The sequence below is a fragment of the Mixophyes fleayi genome, chromosome 1, assembly GCF_038048845.1.
Source record: "Mixophyes fleayi isolate aMixFle1 chromosome 1, aMixFle1.hap1, whole genome shotgun sequence".
Taxonomy (NCBI): Eukaryota; Metazoa; Chordata; class Amphibia; order Anura; family Limnodynastidae; genus Mixophyes; species Mixophyes fleayi.
Genome location: NC_134402.1, coordinates 458,142,205 through 458,164,000, shown reverse-complemented (window position 1 = coordinate 458,164,000; position 21,796 = coordinate 458,142,205). Strand labels below are relative to the sequence as shown.

General features: G+C 46.3%; 1 protein-coding gene across 4 annotated transcripts in view; it reads left to right on the top strand.

Moving 5' to 3' along the window:
- Window positions 1–21,796, top strand: part of DNAI1 (dynein axonemal intermediate chain 1) — a 149,934-nt gene that overhangs the window by 18,717 nt on the left and 109,421 nt on the right. For all 4 annotated transcript variants that reach the window (XR_012679256.1, XM_075187178.1, XM_075187196.1 and 1 more), the window contains 7 exons: window positions 1,150–1,220; window positions 3,797–3,919; window positions 3,993–4,052; window positions 5,936–6,067; window positions 6,560–6,644; window positions 6,931–7,048; window positions 7,847–7,890. Coding sequence is in view for 3 of the 4 variants with exons in the window: in XM_075187178.1 (XP_075043279.1) it covers window positions 1,150–1,220; window positions 3,797–3,919; window positions 3,993–4,052; window positions 5,936–6,067; window positions 6,560–6,644; window positions 6,931–7,048; window positions 7,847–7,890 (633 nt within the window). In the remaining variant the exon portion in view is untranslated. The remainder of the gene's footprint in view (window positions 1–1,149; window positions 1,221–3,796; window positions 3,920–3,992; window positions 4,053–5,935; window positions 6,068–6,559; window positions 6,645–6,930; window positions 7,049–7,846; window positions 7,891–21,796) is intronic.

The following is a 21,796-nucleotide window of genomic DNA, read 5'->3' as shown; positions in this document are numbered from 1 at the left end:
ATTATTCTTAGTAAGCTGTAACAGCGCGTATACTTTATATCTAGGCAGGATTTACTAAATAATGCAACAGAATATTGTAACCATGCTATCTCAATACATAGAATGCATATATTATACATATTTCTATTTATAGTATTTCTCATATACACACTCACTATAGTTAAATAATGTTTAATGTAAAATACAAGTAGTTAGTTTGTTTAGTATTAATGATATATTCAGTTGAGACAGGCTGCTGATTTACGGTGGTGACATAACTAAATACATGGTTTGTAACGGTCCCTTAACAATCCACATAAATCAATACAGCTGGTCCATATGGGTTGTTCTTCCTTCCTTGTTAGTAATATGAAATATTAATCTCTGCTGTTAGTTATCTATGTGGCAGATCTCTATTCCTCCTGTAATATTATTCACTCCTTTTGTCACACTGAGTAAAAAGCAGTTCAAGACCCTATCGCTGTTCTCTGGATCTATAAGTTTCATATAATATACCATACGGGTAGATGAATAGTATGTGTTGATATGAAATCAGTCAGTCCAGGCAAATACAGTCCCTGACTAGAGCAGTAACTGGCTGTAGGTGTGTGATCCTGTTACTGCAGTTACACTGTATAACCATAGGTGGTGTTGTCTCTTTCATCCATACATTTATACGCCACTGATCTATATGTAAGTATGGGGATGACAAGGAGTCTGTTGTTATTACTCAGAAACCGATAATAATTCTCCAAGTGCAGTAATTTCTCTGTCTCTGATTAGTAGGATTTTACATTGTTCTGATATGTGTCACTCAGACGTCTCCCATCATCACCAGTTAGTCCACACTCATCGGCTGATCTACTTATCACATGACCTAGGATCGGCTGATCTTCTTATCACATGACCTAGGATCGGCTGATCTACTTATCATATGACCCAGGCTCAGTTGCGGAATGTGTTATAAAACTTGTAATGACCCCAGATATCTGCTCCTGGGCCGTATACATCTAAAGTCAGCTGCCATCGGCAGCTGCCGGGCACTGTATGTGTATTAATAGAAGATCATTGTTTCCGTAGGTTCTGTGCTATAATTCACACTACATGTTCTCCGCTTGTGCTATTCCCGTTATCTCAGGGTGCTATGTGTAATTTGTTCTCTTCCCACAGAGGCTCCGCAAAGTGACACCACTGAGACTGGGGACAAGGAGACAGACAAAGAAGGGAAATCAGAGCTTCTGGTACTGTATCTCTCTCATGTTATAGATAGGTCACAGAACCGCTCCATTATCCCTGTAAGTGCCCAGGACAAGGGCAGTGTCTGCCCCTCGCTGCCTCTCTTCTTTCTCCCGATGTTGGTTATGTATGATGGACTGCACCCTTCTAGCTGTGAGTTAGACAGTGGTCTCTGCAGACGTCGGGTGACTCACAGTAATATTAGGTGCTACACTCAGCTCAGATATTATGTTATAATAGGCTACAGTGTAATTTCACTTTGTTTATGTAAATAAGAAACTCTGATTGTCACATTGTATTTACAGCATAACAGACTGGATGGAGGCTGCATAATAGTCTGATGAGATCTATGTACTGAGACAGTGATTACTGTGTTATTGTGCCCCAAGGGGCAGGTAACTGGTACGTTCAGTGATTACTGTGTTATTGTGCCCCCAGGGGGCAGGTGACTAGTACCTTCAGTGATTACTGTGTTATTGTGCCCCAGGGGCAGGTAACTGGTACGTTCAGTGATTACTGTGTTATTGTGCCCCCAGGGGGCAGGTGACTAGTACCTTCAGTGATTACTGTGTTATTGTGCCCCCAGGGGGCAGGTGACTGGTACCTCCAGTGATTACTGTGTTATTGTGCCCCCAGGGGCAGGTGACTGGTACCTCCAGTGATTACTGTGTTATTGTACCTCTAGGGGGCAGGTGACTGGTACCTCCAGTGATTACTGTGTTATTGTGCCCTCAGGGGGCAGGTGACTGGTACCTCTGGTGATTACTGTGTTATTGTACCTCTAGGGGGCAGGTGACTGGTACCTCCAGTGATTACTGTGTTATTGTGCCCCCAGGGGGCAGGTGACTGGTACCTCTGGTGATTACTGTGTTATTGTGCCCCCAGGGGGCAGGTGACTGGTACCTCTGGTGATTACTGTGTTATTGTGCCCCCAGGGGGCAGGTGACTGGTACCTCCAGTGATTACTGTGTTATTGTGCCCCCAGGGGGCAGGTGACTGGTACCTCCAGTGATTACTGTGTTATTGTGCCCCCAGGGGCAGGTGACTGGTACCTCTGGTGATTACTGTGTTATTGTACCTCTAGGGGGCAGGTGACTGGTACCTCCAGTGATTACTGTGTTATTGTGCCCTCAGGGGGCAGGTGACTAGTACCTCTAGTGATTACTGTGTTATTGTGCCCCCAGGGGGCAGGTGACTGGTACCTCTGGTGATTACTGTGTTATTGTACCTCTAGGGGGCAGGTGACTGGTACCTCCAGTGATTACTGTGTTATTGTGCCCTCAGGGGGCAGGTGACTGGTACCTCTGGTGATTACTGTGTTATTGTACCTCTAGGGGGCAGGTGACTGGTACCTCCAGTGATTACTGTGTTATTGTGCCCCCAGGGGGCAGGTGACTGGTACCTCTGGTGATTACTGTGTTATTGTGCCCCCAGGGGGCAGGTGACTGGTACCTCTGGTGATTACTGTGTTATTGTGCCCCCAGGGGGCAGGTGACTGGTACCTCCAGTGATTACTGTGTTATTGTGCCCCCAGGGGGCAGGTGACTGGTACCTCCAGTGATTACTGTGTTATTGTGCCCCCAGGGGCAGGTGACTGGTACCTCTGGTGATTACTGTGTTATTGTACCTCTAGGGGCAGGTGACTGGTACCTCCAGTGATTACTGTGTTATTGTGCCCTCAGGGGGCAGGTGACTAGTACCTCTAGTGATTACTGTGTTATTGTGCCCCCAGGGGGCAGGTGACTGGTACCTCTGGTGATTACTGTGTTATTGTGCCCCCAGGGGGCAGGTGACTGGTACCTCCAGTGATTACTGTGTTATTGTGCCCTCAGTGGGCAGGTGACTGGTACCTCCAGTGATTACTGTGTTATTGTGCCCTCAGGGGGCATGTGACTGGTACCTTCAGTGATTACTGTGTTATTGTGCCCCCAGGGGGCAGGTGACTGGTACCTCCGGTGATTACTGTGTTATTGTACCTCCAGGGGACAGGTGACTGGTACCCCCGGTGACTACTGTGTTATTGTGCCCCCAGGGGGCAGGTGACTGGTACCTCCAGTGATTACTGTGTTATTGTGCCCCCAGGGGGCAGGTGACTAGTACCTTCAGTGATTACTGTGTTATTGTGCCCCCAGGGGGCAGGTGACTGGTACTCCAGTGATTACTGTGTTATTGTGCCCTCAGGGGGCAGGTGACTGGTACCTTCAGTGATTACTGTGTTATTGTACCTCCAGGGGGCAGGTGACTGGTACCTCCGGTGATTACTGTGTTATTGTGCCCTCAGGGGGCAGGTGACTGGTACCTCCGGTGATTACTGTGTTATTGTGCCCTCAGGGGGCAGGTGACTGGTACCTCCAGTGATTACTGTGTTATTGTGCCCTCAGGGGGCAGGTGACTGGTACCTCCAGTGATTACTGTGTTATTGTGCCCCCAGGGGGCAGGTGACTAGTACCTTCAGTGATTACTGTGTTATTGTGCCCCCAGGGGGCAGGTGACTGGTACCTCCAGTGATTACTGTGTTATTGTGCCCTCAGGGGGCATGTGACTGGTACCTCCAGTGATTACTGTGTTATTGTGCCCTCAGGGGGCAGGTGAAGAAGGGGGTGATGGAGAGGAAGTTCCCAGCAGAAGTAAGAAGGAGAGAAAACTGACCAACCAGTTTAACTTCAGCGAGAGAGCGTCACAGACATTCAACAACCCCCTGAGGGTAAGTTCTGCCCCCAGTTACTGCCCTCTCAGAGACCATACAGTGTCTGATTTATATGTGTTGTCTGTTGCAGGAAAGAGCTTCTCAGACGGAGCCACCTCCGCGAGCGACATTCTCAGCCACCGCCAGTCAGGTAAGAGATCCTTCTCTGCGCAGCGTGTTACAGTGTATACTGTGCTCTGCCGTCCCGCTGGAAGTATACCTTATCTGTAGCTGTACTCTGCATTCCTGCCAGTATCATACACTGTATATAACTCTTCAGTCCTGCTGATTGGTGTACATCAGCTACAAGAGAGGTGTACTTCTATGTGTGACAGAGCTGGATACAGGTAGAGGGATCATGTTATATATGTTATATTATAGAGAAGAGGTGTAATTCTGTTTGACGGAGCTGGATACAGGTAGAGGGATCATGTTATATTATAGATTAGAGGTGTAATTCTGTGTGACAGAGCTGGGTACAGATAGATGGATCATGTTATATATGTTATATTATAGAGGAGAGGTGTAATTCTGTATGATGGAGCTGGATACAGTTAGAAGGATCATGTTATATTATATATGATATAGAGGAGAGGGGTAATTCTGTGTGATAGAGCTGGATACAGGTAGAGGGATCATGGTATATTATATATGATATATTATAGAGGAGAGGGGTAATTCTGTGTGACAGAGCTGGGTACAGATAGATGGATCATGTTATATATGTTATATTATAGAGGAGAGGTGTAATTCTGTGTGATGGAGCTGGATACAGGTAGAGGGATCATGTTATATTATATATGATATATTATAGAGGAGAGGGGTAATTCTGTGTGACAGAGCTGGATACAGGTAGAGGGATCATGTTATATTATATATGATATATTATAGAAGAGAGGGGTAATTCTGTGTGACAGAGCTGGGTACAGATAGATGGATCATGTTATATATGTTATATTATAGAGGAGAGGTGTAATTCTGTGTGATGGAGCTGGATACAGGTAGAGGGATCATGTTATATATGTTATATTATAGAGGAGAGGTGTAATTCTGTGTGACAGAGCTGGATACAGATAGAGGGATCATGGTATATTATATATGTTATATTATAGAGGAGAGGGGTAATTCTGTGTGACAGAGCTGGGTACAGATAGATGGATCATGTTATATATGTTATATTATAGAGGAGAGGTGTAATTCTGTGTGATGGAGCTGGATACAGGTAGAGGGATCATGTTATATATGTTATATTATAGAGGAGAGGTGTAATTCTGTGTGATGGAGCTGGATACAGATAGAGGGATCATGGTATATTATATATGTTATATTATAGAGGAGAGGGGTAATTCTGTGTGATGGAGCTGGATACAGATAGAGGGATCATGGTATATTATATATGTTATATTATAGAGGAGAGGGGTAATTCTGTGTGACAGAGCTGGATACAGGTAGAGGGATCATGGTATATTATATATGTTATATTATAGAGGAGAGGTGTAATGCTATGATGGAGCTGGATACAGGTAGAGGGATCATGTTATATTATATATGATATATTATAGAGGAGAGGGGTAATTCTGTGTGATGGAGCTGGATACAGATAGAGGGATCATGGTATATTATATATGTTATATTATAGAGGAGAGGGGTAATTCTGTGTGACAGAGCTGGATACAGGTAGAGGGATCATGGTATATTATATATGTTATATTATAGAGGAGAGGTGTAATGCTATGATGGAGCTGGATACAGGTAGAGGGATCATGTTATATTATATATGATATATTATAGAGGAGAGGGGTAATTCTGTGTGATGGAGCTGGATACAGGTAGAGGGATCATGGTATATTATATATGATATATTATAGAGGAGAGGGGTAATTCTGTGTGACAGAGCTGGATACAGGTAGAGGGATCATGGTATATTATATATGTTATATTATAGAGGAGAGGTGTAATGCTATGATGGAGCTGGTATTAGGATGCGGGGTCTCTAATTAGTGCACTGTGTGATTCCGTCTCGCTCTCTCCCAGTGGGATATTTATGATGCTTACATTGAGGAGCTACAGAAACAGGAGAAGCTGAAAGAGAAGCAGAAGGCTCCGGTGTCTAAGAAGGACGACGAGTTCCACTCCAGACCCAAACTTCTCACCTCCGAGTTTCAGGTGATTTCTCTGCGAGGTTTCTGTTCCCAGTCAGAGTTCTGATTTGTGGCTCATTTTACTAGTATGACATTTGTGTTGTAAATTAGATAATAATGACTACAGGTGAAATGCAAAATTTATATCCCTGTCTGCCAGCACTGAGGGTGGTGAGGGCTCCTGTCCCACCTCCTCCACGTCCCTCAGCATCAGCCTTCAGTCATCTGTCTGGTCCATGAGCATTTATTACTATATGAGCTACTGTCTATCACTCCGTTCACCCTCAGACCTCGCCCTGTAATGTATGTGCAGAGTGATACAATGAAACCTGCTCCATCTGTAGATCTATAAACAGTTACGGCTGAAAGGAGATGTATAATGTACATATCACATGACGTGTTATATTTGGTTTTATTCCCTTAAATGTGGTGACTGGACTAGTATTGGAGAACTGTCGTTACCTGTGGGACTGTGTCACATATTAATGTAAAATGTCTTTCTGTTATTCTGGAGCAGAGCGATGACATCAGCAAGGTTACAAAGTCCAGTAAGATCGTGGAGCGGATGGTGAACCAGAACACGTTCGATGATATTACACAAGGTACAGAGTTAAACTGTCCTTTATTGTACTGCTCTCCTATGGGTATCCTATCTGTCACCCTCATATCACAGCTGAATATCCGAGGATCGTTCTAGATCCTTCATCGTCCGACACGGACAAAGTGTTAGTGGATCATCCCGATAGTTGTTGTAGGAACACGATGGAGAAGATGGCTCTGGTCCTATATATGGTGTCAGACAGTGGGGGAGCTCTGTGCTGTTAGTAGACACCAACGGTGTCTGGGGACATGTGCTGGAATATATATGACATTTTCTCTTATTTCCAGACTTTAAGTACTTTGAGGATGTGGCCGATGAGTTCAGAGACCAGAATGGAACTTTGCTGCCTCTATGGAAGTTTCAGAATGACAAAGCCAAGCGCCTGGCAGTGACTGCCCTCTGCTGGTACGTGGCAATAACACACTCAGCATTTGGCTGAATGATCTCGGGTGATGTTGTGTTGTGTCACAAGGACCAGACCTATGTTCACATATTTGTGGCAATCCGGGGTCACAGGGAATAACTTTTTTCAATTTTAATTTTCTATTTGGAAAATTAGACTTTGGTAACATATTGCAAAACATAACACAAAACATAAGGCAGATAAAGTAATTTGGTTTGGATTTTTGGATTCGGGAGGAAGAGTTACCTTAGGGGTCCAAATTTGGTGGTGATTCCTTAATAAACACCTGCGGTACTTCAAATAAACTGGATAAAGAAGCTGCGATTAGTAAATTTTTTAATAAATTGAAAAATCAATATTTATTCAACTAATTGTCAGACAGTCGAGATATTTGGTAGAAATAGTTGTTTTGACATCCTCTCTTAACTAAAAAATTTTCGTTGAAATCTGAGATGGGTGGTGGACACCCCTGGTTGCACTGACATGGAATGACCCATCTGTGTATTACATTAATGTGACATCTCTGACAGTAAGGACAGAGCCAGTAGAACTGATGTGTGATCACAGGACGCTCTACTCTGTATTATACGCACAGCAGGACATGATACATCCTTGGATTCTGTTTATTTGCTTTGTATGTATGTGGTTCTTCCCCATAAATTTCTCGGGACATCAGAAAATCTGTATTATAAGGAGAATATTATTGTTCTAGATGGTATTAACCCTTCACTGCCATGGAGGCCAGCTCTCTCTGTATACAGGACACATACAGCTAATGATTCTCTTCTCTCCCTGCACAGGAATCCCAAGTACAAGGATCTGTTTGCAGTGGGACATGGATCATGTAAGTCTGCGTCCTATGGACACGTTGTGAATATAACTGTACAATGGTTACTGTGACACAGACCTTATGCTCGGAGGTTTATTGACGCATTACGGCTCCATTACAAACTGCAGAAAGTGTGGCCCCACAGTGCCCACCAGCTTCCCCATCCGCTCACTGCCCTGGTGTTTGTGGGTCCAACTGTGCCGGATGTAAAGTGCCAGACGTCACTTTAAAATCCAATCAACCCCTTCATTTATTTACATCGTTTAGTTCTCGTCAGAGCTCCCTCATTACCCGGCGGTCATTTCTCTCCTATCTGAGCCTGGTTCCTCTATGAATGAGCTCCACTTCCTGATTCCTGTTCCACAACACTAGTCTCCAGCCTTCAGACTGAGTCAAGCTCAGACCACCCGGGATGATCTAACCGGGCGGCTAGCTGTCTCCTTCTATGACCATCTAATGTACATCATGTTGCATGTCTGCAATGATCACATCAGTACCATGTAAATCACTTCTCTCTTACTGATATATTAGAACATATCAGTGCATGCAGGGATGGCAGGTGGTTACTCTGCAGAATTATATGTATACAGCCTAGAGTACGTGTGCAGCATTGCTGGCAGTAATATAGCCTTTGTGTGTTTATGTGCATTATGGGTAATTCAGTGTGACCTCTACAGGGAGCCCAGTCAGGCCTCAACTGATTCCAACCGAAAGTTTTACATCATTCTGTGTTTTTGAATGTTGTAAAATATTAAAGTCACATTTTTAACTGCTTAAATTCAGTTTATAAATTTAGCTTATCCCCGAGAATATAACTGTTTATAAATTCTCTAGTTAACTTTCTTTTGGGACCATACATAAGTTTACTGACACACTGAAGAAATCCTGTATAAAAGAAGAGAGCGTTGGCAACTATCACACAGCGCATTTTATAGACGTGATGGCGCTTCCTGGTCTGCGACTTGTATTGTTACTTTCCTGATGGCTTTAATAGAATTCATTAACTCATTTTATTTTTGTTTTGGGAAAGATTTTTTTTGTTATCAGATTCCTGTATGACCTAGGATGGAACAGAGTGATGTAGTACTTGGTAAAGCGGCTTTGGATGCGTAGATACAATTGTAGTCCTGAATTCTCTCTGCTGGCAGCGTAGCCGGCCAGGGACCAGTCTCATCCAGGGGTTATGGGGTCTGTGCTAGTAGTATAGTACCGTCCTCTGTCACTGTCTGTCTTGTCACGTCCGGCCAGGGACCTGTCTCATCCAGGTGTTATGGGGTCTGTGCTAGTAGTATAGTACTGTCCTCTGTCACTGTCTGTCTTGTCACAGCCGGCCAGGGACCAGTCTCATCCAGGTGTTATGGGGTCTGTGCTAGTAGTATAGTACTGTCCTCTGTCACTGTCTGTCTTGTCACAGCCGGCCAGGGACCAGTCTCACCCAGGTGTTATGGGGTCTGTGCTAGTAGTATAGTACCGTCCTCTGTCACTGTCTGTCTTGTCACAGCCGGCCAGGGACCTGTCTCATCCAGGTGTTATGGGGTCTGTGCTAGTAGTATAGTACCGTCCTCTGTCACTGTCTGTCTTGTCACGTCCGGCCAGGGACCTGTCTCATCCAGGTGTTATGGGGTCTGTGCTACTAGTATTGTACCGTCCTCTGTCACTGTCTGTCTTGTCACAGCCGGCCAGGGACCTGTCTCATCCAGGTGTTATGGGGTCTGTGCTAGTAGTATAGTACCGTCCTCTGTCACTGTCTGTCTTGTCACGTCCGGCCAGGGACCTGTGTCATCCAGGTGTTATGGAGTCTGTGCTAGTAGTATAGTACCGTCCTCTGTCACTGTCTGTCTTGTCACAGCCGGCCAGGGACCAGTCTCATCCAGGTGTTATGGGGTCTGTGCTAGTAGTATAGTACTGTCCTCTGTCACTGTCTGTCTTGTCACGTCCGGCCAGGGAACTGTCTCATCCAGGTGTTATGGGGTCTGTGCTAGTAGTATAGTACCGTCCTCTGTCACTGTCTGTCTTGTCGTGTCCGGCCAGGGACCTGTCTCATCCAGGTGTTATGGGGTCTGTGCTAGTAGTATAGTACTTTCCTCTGTCACTGTCTGTCTTGTCACAGCCGGCCAGGGACCTGTCTCATCCAGGTGTTATGGGGTCTGTGCTAGTAGTATAGTACCGTCCTCTGTCACTGTCTGTCTTGTCACGTCCGGCCAGGGACCTGTCTCATCCAGGTGTTATGGGGTCTGTGCTAGTAGTATAGTACCGTCCTCTGTCACTGTCTGTCTTGTCACAGCCGGCCAGGGACCTGTCTCATCCAGGTGTTATGGGGTCTGTGCTAGTAGTATAGTACTGTCCTCTGTCACTGTCTGTCTTGTCACAGCCGGCCAGGGACCTGTCTCATCCAGGTGTTATGGGGTCTGTGCTAGTAGTATAGTACTGTCCTCTGTCACTGTCTGTCTTGTTACAGCCGGCCAGGGACCTGTCTCATCCAGGTGTTATGGGGTCTGTGCTAGTAGTATAGTACCGTCCTCTGTCACTGTCTGTCTTGTCACAGCCGGCCAGGGACCTGTCTCATCCAGGTGTTATGGGGTCTGTGCTAGTAGTATAGTACTGTCCTCTGTCACTGTCTGTCTTGTCACGTCCGGCCAGGGACCTGTCTCATCCAGGTGTTATGGGGTCTGTGCTAGTAGTATAGTACCGTCCTCTGTCACTGTCTGTCTTGTCACGTCCGGCCAGGGACCTGTCTCATCCAGGTGTTATGGGGTCTGTGCTAGTAGTATAGTACCGTCCTCTGTCACTGTCTTGTCACAGCCGGCCAGGGACCTGTCTCATCCAGGTGTTATGGGGTCTGTGCTAGTAGTATAGTACTGTCCTCTGTCACTGTCTGTCTTGTCACAGCCGGCCAGGGACCAGTCTCATCCAGGTGTTATGGGGTCTGTGCTAGTAGTATAGTACCGTCCTCTGTCACTGTCTGTCTTGTCACGTCCGGCCAGGGACCTGTCTCATCCAGGTGTTATGGGGTCTGTGCTAGTAGTATAGTACCGTCCTCTGTCACTGTCTGTCTTGTCACAGCCGGCCAGGGACCAGTCTCATCCAGGTGTTATGGGGTCTGTGCTAGTAGTATAGTACTGTCCTCTGTCACTGTCTGTCTTGTCACAGCCGGCCAGGGACCAGTCTCATCCAGGTGTTATGGGGTCTGTGCTAGTAGTATAGTACCGTCCTCTGTCACTGTCTTGTCACAGCCGGCCAGGGACCTGTCTCATCCAGGTGTTATGGGGTCTGTGCTAGTAGTATAGTACTGTCCTCTGTCACTGTCTGTCTTGTCACAGCCGGCCAGGGACCAGTCTCATCCAGGGGTTATGGGGTCTGTGCTAGTAGTATAGTACTGTCCTCTGTCACTGTCTGTCTTGTCACGTCCGGCCAGGGACCTGTCTCATCCAGGTGTTATGGGGTCTGTGCTAGTAGTATAGTACTGTCCTCTGTCACTCTCTGTCTTGTCACGTCCGGCCAGGGACCAGTCTCATCCAGGTGTTATGGGGTCTGTGCTCTAGTATTGTACCGTCCTCTGTCACGGTCTGTCTTGTCACAGCCGGCCAGGGACCTGTCTCATCCAGGTGTTATGGGGTCTGTGCTAGTAGTATAGTACCGTCCTCTGTCACTGTCTGTCTTGTCACGTCCGGCCAGGGACCTGTCTCATCCAGGTGTTATGGGGTCTGTGCTAGTAGTATAGTACCGTCCTCTGTCACTGTCTGTCTTGTCACGTCCGGCCAGGGACCTGTCTCATCCAGGTGTTATGGGGTCTGTGCTAGTAGTATAGTACCGTCCTCTGTCACTGTCTGTCTTGTCACAGCCGGCCAGGGACCTGTCTCATCCAGGTGTTATGGGGTCTGTGCTAGTAGTATAGTACTGTCCTCTGTCACTCTCTGTCTTGTCACGTCCGGCCAGGGACCAGTCTCATCCAGGTGTTATGGGGTCTGTGCTCTAGTATTGTACCGTCCTCTGTCACTGTCTGTCTTGTCACAGCCGGCCAGGGACCTGTCTCATCCAGGTGTTATGGGGTCTGTGCTAGTAGTATAGTACCGTCCTCTGTCACTGTCTGTCTTGTCACGTCCGGCCAGGGACCTGTCTCATCCAGGTGTTATGGGGTCTGTGCTAGTAGTATAGTACTGTCCTCTGTCACTGTCTGTCTTGTCACGTCCGGCCAGGGACCTGTCTCATCCAGGTGTTATGGGGTCTGTGCTAGTAGTATAGTACCGTCCTCTGTCACTGTCTGTCTTGTCACGTCCGGCCAGGGACCTGTCTCATCCAGGTGTTATGGGGTCTGTGCTAGTAGTATAGTACCGTCCTCTGTCACTGTCTGTCTTGTCACAGCCGGCCAGGGACCTGTTTCATCCAGGTGTTATGGGGTCTGTGCTAGTAGTATTGTACCGTCCTCTGTCACTGTCTGTCTTGTCACAGCCGGCCAGGGACCTGTCTCATCCAGGTGTTATGGGGTCTGTGCTAGTAGTATAGTACTGTCCTCTGTCACTGTCTGTCTTGTCACGTCCGGCCAGGGACCTGTCTCACCCAGGTGTTATGGGGTCTGTGCTAGTAGTATAGTACTGTCCTCTGTCTCTGTCTGTCTTGTCACAGCCAGCCAGGGACCAGTCTCATCCAGGTGTTATGGGGTCTGTGCTAGTAGTATAGTACCGTCCTCTGTCACTGTCTGTCTTGTCACGTCCGGCCAGGGACCTGTCTCATCCAGGTGTTATGGGGTCTGTGCTAGTAGTATAGTACTGTCCTCTGTCACTGTCTGTCTTGTCACGTCCGGCCAGGGAACTGTCTCATCCAGGTGTTATGGGGTCTGTGCTAGTAGTATAGTACCGTCCTCTGTCACTGTCTGTCTTGTCACGTCCGGCCAGGGACCTGTCTCATCCAGGTGTTATGGGGTCTGTGCTAGTAGTATAGTACCGTCCTCTGTCACTGTCTGTCTTGTCACGTCCGGCCAGGGACCTGTCTCATCCAGGTGTTATGGGGTCTGTGCTAGTAGTATAGTACCGTCCTCTGTCACTGTCTGTCTTGTCACAGCCGGCCAGGGACCTGTGTCATCCAGGTGTTATGGGGTCTGTGCTAGTAGTATAGTACTGTCCTCTGTCACTGTCTGTCTTGTCACAGCCGGCCAGGGACCTGTGTCATCCAGGTGTTATGGGGTCTGTGCTAGTAGTATTGTACCGTCCTCTGTCACTGTCTGTCTTGTCACAGCCGGCCAGGGACCTGTCTCATCCAGGTGTTATGGGGTCTGTGCTACTAGTATTGTACCGTCCCCTGTCACTGTCTGTCTTGTCACGTCCGGCCAGGGACCTGTCTCATCCAGGTGTTATGGGGTCTGTGCTACTAGTATTGTACCGTCCTCTGTCACTGTCTGTCTTGTCACGTCCGGCCAGGGACCAGTCTCATCCAGGTGTTATGGGGTCTGTGCTAGTAGTATAGTACCATTCTCTGTCTCTGTCTGTCTTGTCACGTCCGGCCAGGGACCAGTCTCATCCAGGGGTTATGGGGTCTGTGCTAGTAGTATAGTACCGTCCTCTGTCACTGTCTGTCTTGTCACAGCCGGCCAGGGACCAGTCTCATCCAGGTGTTATGGGGTCTGTGCTAGTAGTATAGTACTGTCCTCTCTCACTGTCTGTCTTGTCACGTCCGGCCAGGGACCTGTCTCATCCAGGTGTTATGGGGTCTGTGCTAGTAGTATTGTACCGTCCTCTGTCACTGTCTGTCTTGTCACAGCCGGCCAGGGACCTGTCTCATCCAGGTGTTATGGGGTCTGTGCTAGTAGTATAGTACCATCCTCTGTCACTGTCTGTCTTGTCACAGCCGGCCAGGACCATCTCCTACCTCAGCCAGGTCTATCAGTAACTAACCGCCCACCGCTCCAGTGCATGGGATCCTTCCAGACGTCTCCGGCTCCTAACTGCTATTTCTAGACTCATTCACTCATGCACAGTACAGCTGTCTGATTTCATAAAGGCCAATGTTACAATGCACTGGACAATCCATAGCTTACTTCTGGAGCTGATAATGATTTGGCTGTATAATCCATGTATTTATTATCCTTTATTTACTTGTTCACGTTAGTCCCTGCTCCAGTGGAGCTTACAGTCTGTATGTGTTGGATAGAACAGACAGGATATTTTCTGGGTGATCACACACACGTGATGGGAATGCTCTCTGATTGCTGGATTCAAAAAGCTGACACTACTTATATCACATTACTCCCCTAGTGGTCACATCACTGCTCTGCTGAAGATGAAGGGACCGTGCAAAAAAAGTAAAAAAAAATATTTTTAATTTACTGTCATTAGCAATATAGTTCTGTTCTTTTGGTTATATGCCTGATATTTCTCATTATTGTTCTACAGCTACCTCTCCCATCACTGACCATTGTATACTCAGCTAGACACTGCATAAGATGATGCAGGTCTCCCAACTTTGCCGTTCCTTGAATCGGGACAGACACGGAGAAGGGGGAGTGGCCACATCATAGTGAGGGGGTGGTCCCTTCATACTGGGGGAGTGGCCACACTCCTTCGTTGTCTGGCGTTTCTGAAGCCCCTTAACCCATTCACTTGCAAACACCCATTCACTCGCACTTAGCAGAGCAAGAGTGTACGTGACATAACTCCCAGCACTCCAATCTGCGGACAATGCTGTCCCCAGGCAGGGCGATGGGACAGAGCCCTCACATTAGTCCATTAGACACGGGGCCCAGGCTGCAGTGAGGGTTAGTAGAGAAATAACGTATGTGAGAATTTTCTCTGTATCATATGAAAGCATCAGTAGACTGATACATCCGCACTTGTGGTTTTTGTCTGAAAGTGAGAAAGTCTACACAATTATGTTGTCCGCCATGCTGCCTGGGGAGCAGATAGAAGGCTGTACATGGGCATCTGTGGAGGTCCAAGGAACAACCAGAGGATGTATGTGGGGGATAAGGGCTGGCCAGCTACAGGTCTTCCCTGGAGCAGTATGTGGGGTTCCACAATACAGGTAGAACATTACATTCAATGTAATGTTTTTTGATAAGATTAGAGAGAAAGTGACAGCTGTAACAATAGAATAACTTGCAGAGATGTAGCATCCCCTGTCACATACTGCTATCCGTAGCATCTGCCTTCTGGGAATCTATTCTATACTATCACTCAGGCAGAGTTGCACTAAACCTCAGATTTTCAATTAGATAATTTTTTTTTGTTTCTTGTTTTATTATTTAAGGTAAAATTCTCTTTCATTCTATACAGGGGACACAGCTGGCTTAGGGTATATGGGGCTCATCCAGGAGTTGACACTTAGTTTGAATCTTTCCACAATTTTGATGGTCCTCCCCTTCTAAATTCCCTCTCCAACATACAATCGGATCAGACCAAACCAACAAATGGATGACAGGACCAGATGCCTCATGTGCAGCTTGTGGTCCACGTATGTCTGTGGGGACACAGCTGAGATGATGGAGTCAGCCTAGGCGAAGTCCATTGCAGAGCTAACACAGCTGCTGTGCGTCCTGTCAATGAGCTCCAGGGTTGAGTCTCTCACTCTGGAGGTTATCAGCCAGGGCTTGGTAGAGCCCATGATCGGCACAAATAGAGCCACCTTAAGCCAGCAGATGGGAAAAGTATGTATAGGGTCTTGGGCTGGTCCCATTCTTAGAATCTTCTGCAGTTCAGAAATCTGAGTTTTCCTCTCAGAAGAAGGGGAATTGCTGGGTGATTCAGATTTTGCGGACCCTGCAATATTTCAGGAAGTCTTCTAGCAAACAGGGTATTGATGACCTAGTGATTTCCATTTGATAGACCCTTCATTTATAGGACCTGGAGGAACTGGCGCTTTCTGAAATTTCCCTATTCTAAAGAGAGAAGAAACAATTGGTTTCATTTCCTTCTTCGTCTCGGCAGGTAGAGCTATTAAGGGAAGTCTAGTCTAGACCTGATAGGAAGTTTCAGATCCCACATAAGATCCATTTTTTTTATCTTTTACCCTGTAATGGTTTCGTGAAGTGGGAACCACAGACAAAGGTGGACGCACCTAACGCAGCTCACATCATGAACACTTGAAGGACAGCAGGGATAGAAAATATGAGGTGGTCCTAAGATTTGACCCATTCTGGCACCTGCATGGGTCAATAAGAGAAATGGACTGAAATGATTCCAGAGGACTGACTATCCGGAAGGCCAAGATCACAATTGTTACCCTTGGCTGATCATATTCAAGAAGCATCTGAAGATTTGTTTTTGACGCTGCCCTGAATGTGGGTAAATCGATTCCAGAATTTCGGCCTTCATAGTTTCCTCAACGAGAGTGCTCTAGCTTAGTTCCTGGGAAGCGGACGCAGCGTCTAAGAGGACTCTCGATTTTCTGCCCTTTGAGGGAAATGTCCTTTTTGGGCCAGAATGAGATAAAATCATTAGTCGGCCACAGGTGGGAGGAGTTCCTTTGTTCCACCAAACGCTCCTAAACTAAAGCGTCCGAGTGTTCGCTCCATTCCTTTTCAGGCAAACAAAAGGGGACTGACTCTGGGGGGGCTTTTCTTCCCACAGTGTAAAGGCCACCAAAAGGGTAAACAGGCATAGTCGGTCAAGTGACCCGACCCCACCTCCTGCTCTTTCAGGACCAGTGGCTCAAATCCACTTTGAACGCATGGTTGAGAAGTATGGCGAAGAGAATCATTTTGGACCTCCTGGGGCCCTCCACCCAGTAGATTCTTCAACACCGATCTACTAAGGGACAGGACCAGAAAACCAGAAGATTGGCTCTAAAGGAGGCCATTCAGTCCCTAGGCTCCAAGTCTCAGAACAGCAAATGGGTTTAGTTTTTTTCACTCCAGTTTGTTTTTAGTGCAGAAACGGCGCTGCGGAAACCTTGTGGCGCCCAACAAATAAATGATAATAATAATAATATGACCTTTTGACCCGTCTTGAACCTGAAATTGTTAAACGCTCTGCCTCGGGTGGACATAAATGGCATGGAGACTAATTTTTAGCCTTCATGAAGATAAAAATGACATGCCTTCATTTGGAGGGACATCAGCCTCTTCAGATTTGCAGTAAAAGGTCTCCAATTTCACTTTTGGGCCCTTCTTCGGTGTGGCTACAACACTGATATTGTCTACAAAAATTATGGAAGTGATGGCCAATCTTGATCAAAAGGGATAACTGTGGTTCCCTGTGTAAATGATCTTCTTATCAAGGTGCGACCTTCTTACTTTCTTTTGACTCAGGTGGATCATAAGTTACAAGAAGTCAAATTTGACACGTCAGTCCCTCTTTGAGGGTGGAACGTGTACGCTGTAAACAGGGTTCATCCCTTCAACATCTGGTCCTGGACCATCATGACTACACATGTCAGCATACAGGAATGAGGAGCTATGATTCTGCACCCTTGCCTGCAAGGACTTTGGTCACAGCATACAAAATTCATCAGGGAGGCACCAATAGCTCCCTAGTGATGACACTTTCCATTAAGATTATACACTGGGCGAATGGTATTTTCCAGCAATTTCTGCTATATTCATCCCAGGGAAGAAAATTGTGAAGTAGCCTTGCTAAGCAGACATGCCATTCATCCTGGGGAATGGTCTCTTCACCCAGAAGTCTTCCTTCAGATCATGGAAAGGTGGGTTAGCCAGAGGATTATATGATGACCTCTCAGCTGACCCACAAAGTGGATCTGTTTTGCTCAAGAACCAGGGATCCAAAGGCATTCCCGGTAGATGCCATGATGATCTCTTAGAACTGTTGGTTGATATATTGGTTCACGCTGATAGTGATCGTACCCTGAGTAATAAAGAAAGTGAAAAAAGATGATGCTCCTGTAATTCTGTTAGATCTGGCTTTGGCCTCGAAGATCCTGGTATGACTACATCCTAAAGATGGCAGTAGGACCATTGCGGATGTTCCATCTAATGGATGATCTATTAACCGGGATCCTGTTCTGCACTAGGATATAACTTGGCTGACTTCAATGGTGTGGCTGTTGAAGCCATGATCATTAAAGTTAAGGGTCCCTCAGAAGATGTCATCCAGACCATGATTAAAGCCATAAAACCGGTATGTGCAAAAAATTACCATAGGGTATTGAAAATTTATGTTTCTAGGTTCCCATACTTCTTCCTTTACATTGGAGTGCATTCTGTCTTTTTACAAGAAAGTCTTGGCAGAGTCCTGAGACTTAGGTCCTTAAAGGTCCAGATTTTTACCATATCAACTTATTTTTTAGAAGAAATTATCTCTTTTCCCGGAAGTCCAGATGTTCTTACCAGGAGTACTACATGTTCAACCACCATACATTCTTCCAATAGCTCCTTAGGATATAAACTTAGTCCTTAGGTCTTTGCAACAATCCCCATTTGTACAACTACATGTCCTCAGGAGGTGACAAGAGTCTTTGTTTGCTAGATGTGTCCAGGGCTGTTAAGATCTATCTGGATAGAACTGCATCTTTGAATCGGGCCGATGTGCAGAGAAAATTTGTCCAACGACCAACCGTTGCCAGATGGAATAGAGATGTTATTCAAAAAGCTTATATCACAGCGGGAAAGGCAGTTCCAGAAAATTTCAGGGCCCTCTCTCGCAGATCGGTGAGCGCTTACTGGACGGCACAGCATAGAGCCTAGGCTGAACGGCTCTGTCAGGCAGCCACCCGGTCCTCAGTCCGCTCCTTTGTAATTCTGTACAGCTCCAATGTGTATGAATACAAAACGTTGGTTTTGGATGGGACGTTCTGAGTATAGCTTTTCCTCAGCGTACTCTCCTCTTAGGCAGCTTTGGAACGTTCTCAAGGCAGCATTGTACCCCAAATAGAATGTTAAATCCATTTATCTGACTCCATTCGGGGACACTGTGCTCCCAATCTTTTACACTCTGAGTTGTTCCATTAAGGTTTGGGTTTGTGTTCCAAGAAGGAATTATTGTGAGTTTGGTTGGTCCATTCTATCCTATGGGACTGTGGTAGTGAGCATATTGATAGTGACTACTGCGACAAGACTTACCCCAACCGAAGGGCTCTTTCCCGACCAGGCTTCAGGACGGCTGATGTGCCAACCGACTGCAAGGCATCGCGATGAATGATGAAGCCGGCGAGAGTCGGTGACGTCACTGATGACCGCGACGCTGTGATCGGTGCGGATAATATAAGTATGGGGCCATTTACAAAGCGTTGTACATTGTCCATGGCCGCATGCTTACATTACCCCCTTAACAGCACCAATCACAGCGTCGCGGTCGCCAGTGACGACTCTCGCCGGCTTCATCATTCATCGCGATGCCTCGCAGTCTGTGGCACATCAGGCGTCCTGGAGCCTAGTCGGGAAGGAGCACTTCGGTGTCAACATGTCTTGTCCGAATAATCACCACCATTATTCCGTACCCCACCCCTATGGAACTAGTTAATAACTGATTGTCCATTGGCGATGGAAGATAGAAGGGGAGGAGCTTTGGAAATTTTGAACAGATTCAAATTATCTGGTTACTCCTGGATGAGGTCTCTATACCCAAAGGTAACATTGTCCCCCAAATGGAATAGGAGAATGGGTTTAATGTAAGTCCAAAAGCCCTCTAATCCAAGCCTGACCAACCTGTGGTTCTCCAGGTATTGTGAAACTACAAGTCCCAGCACACCTTGCCAGCTATCGGCTTGATATCTGCTGGCAATGCATGCTGGTTCTTGTAGTTTTACAACACTTGGAGAGCCACAGGTTGGCCGGCCTGCTTTAATCACTTTACTAATAGGTATCACTGAAATGAGCCCTTTACTTCTCATTCTGCTCTCTGACACATAAACATATGTACAATACAAGATGTCACTGCTAGACCCTCATTATTTATCTGTATTATATACATATAATTCCATACTAGGATTATTTCCTGACCACTCTGTTCTGCATTCAGATCGCATGGTATAAAGGTTTATCATTGCAGAATCCAGAATCCTTCTTAGCTTTGTATGTTTATAATGGAATTCCTGCCCCATCGCAGAATAACATCCAGTGTTCCGCTATGTTGGGCGGCTGACTTTATGTGGGCGACATATGTCCATACTCTGTGGGCATGTACAGCTCTGTGTATATGTACAGCTCTGTGTATATGTCCATACTCTGTGTATATGTCCATACTCTGTGTATATGTCCATACTCTGTGTATATGTACAGCTCTGTGTATATGTACAGCTCTGTGTATATGTACAGCTCTGTGTATATGTCCATACTCTGTGTATATGTCCATACTCTGTGTATATGTCCATACTCTGTGTATATGTACAGCTCTGTGTATATGTACAGCTCTGTGTATATGTCCATACTCTGTGGGCATGTACAGCTCTGTGTATATGTACAGCTCTGTGTATATGTCCATACTCTGTGTATATGTACAGCTCTGTGTATATGTCCATACTCTGTGTATATGTACAGCTCTGTGTATATGTCCATACTCTGTGTATATGTACAGCTCTGTGTATATGTACAGCTCTGTGTATATGTCCATACTCTGTGTATATGTACAGCTCTGTGTATATGTACAGCTCTGTGTATATGTCCATACTCTGTGGGCATGTACAGCTCTGTGTATATGTACAGCTCTGTGTATATGTACAGCTCTGTGTATATGTACAGCCCCACATTCCTCTCATTGCCTCTGTCGCAGCTGTATCTACACTTGCACAACCACAGATGGTTCTGGAGGAAAATCACTTCAACATCCAGACAACTATCCCTTCATTAAATGGAACTTTTCTATTGTTTGTCCTAAAAAAATAAAAACCTTTTCATTTCACATTATTTCAGTGAAGAGACATCTGGATCTGTCTTTATTACACCTGTCACTCGTTTTGTGTGTATATAAATGTGAATACCTGATGGAGAGAGAGTGTAGCTTTACTCCCCATTACCGTGTCTTCATGGGCACATGTAAGCATGTTGTGGGATGGGGCTCTGTGGCCCTACGAGAAGCACGCACGCTGGTAATTGTGTCCTCCAACGCTTCAATCTCTCATCCTGCAAAACAAAATCACATTGTTCCACGAGGGAGTAATAACTTGGAATGCCCAATCCACTCAGATGCTGCCACTCGGGTCCCTCCGTCCCCGGTAACCGTAGGAGCCAGGACATCACTAACAAACACACCACGAGGGCAGTTTTTTTGCGTGTTCATTAATGACCCTTAATCACAGTAGTGGCCAACAACCATGGTGTTTTTGTTGTCCCAGCTTTTTTAAGAGCCTGAATAGACTGTTGTATGACAACATGTGAACATGCATTTATGGCGCTGCCCTTCCAATGAGGAGTACTCCTCTAAACAAACTGTATTTCACTGCCAAAATAAATATTACTAGTTGCAGTAGCTTCAGTTATCCACAAGGTGTCATTGTTGGACTATGCCAATGTTTTATTCCATAGCCATGATTCTAAATTTGGAACTTTGTAACACAGAAATACAGTCCATAAAACTGACCGTGGTACCTGAAATATGATGATCTCCATGTGACCTAATAATGGTCTTTATATTTCCTGTACATACTGTACACTGTTATTTTGTCAATAAGATAATTGTATACATCAGCACATTATGGACTAACACGGTGGCGCTGAAACTCTTTGTATTTAGGACCCAATGTGTCAGTGTACCTTTGTTCTGGGGCCCTAAGTGCTAGTGTACCATTATTCAGGGGCCCCGAGTGTTAGCGTACCATTGTTCTGGGGCCCTGAGTGTGGGCATGCCACTGTTCTGGGGCCCCGAGTGTTAGCGTACCATTGTTCTGGGGCCCTGAGTGTGGGCGTGCCACTGTTCTGGGGCCCTGAGTGTCGGCGTGCCATTGTTCTGGGGTCCTGAGTGTGGGCGTGCCACTGTTCTGGGGCCCTGAGTGTCGGCGTGCCATTGTTCTGGGGTCCTGAGTGTGGGCGTACCACTGT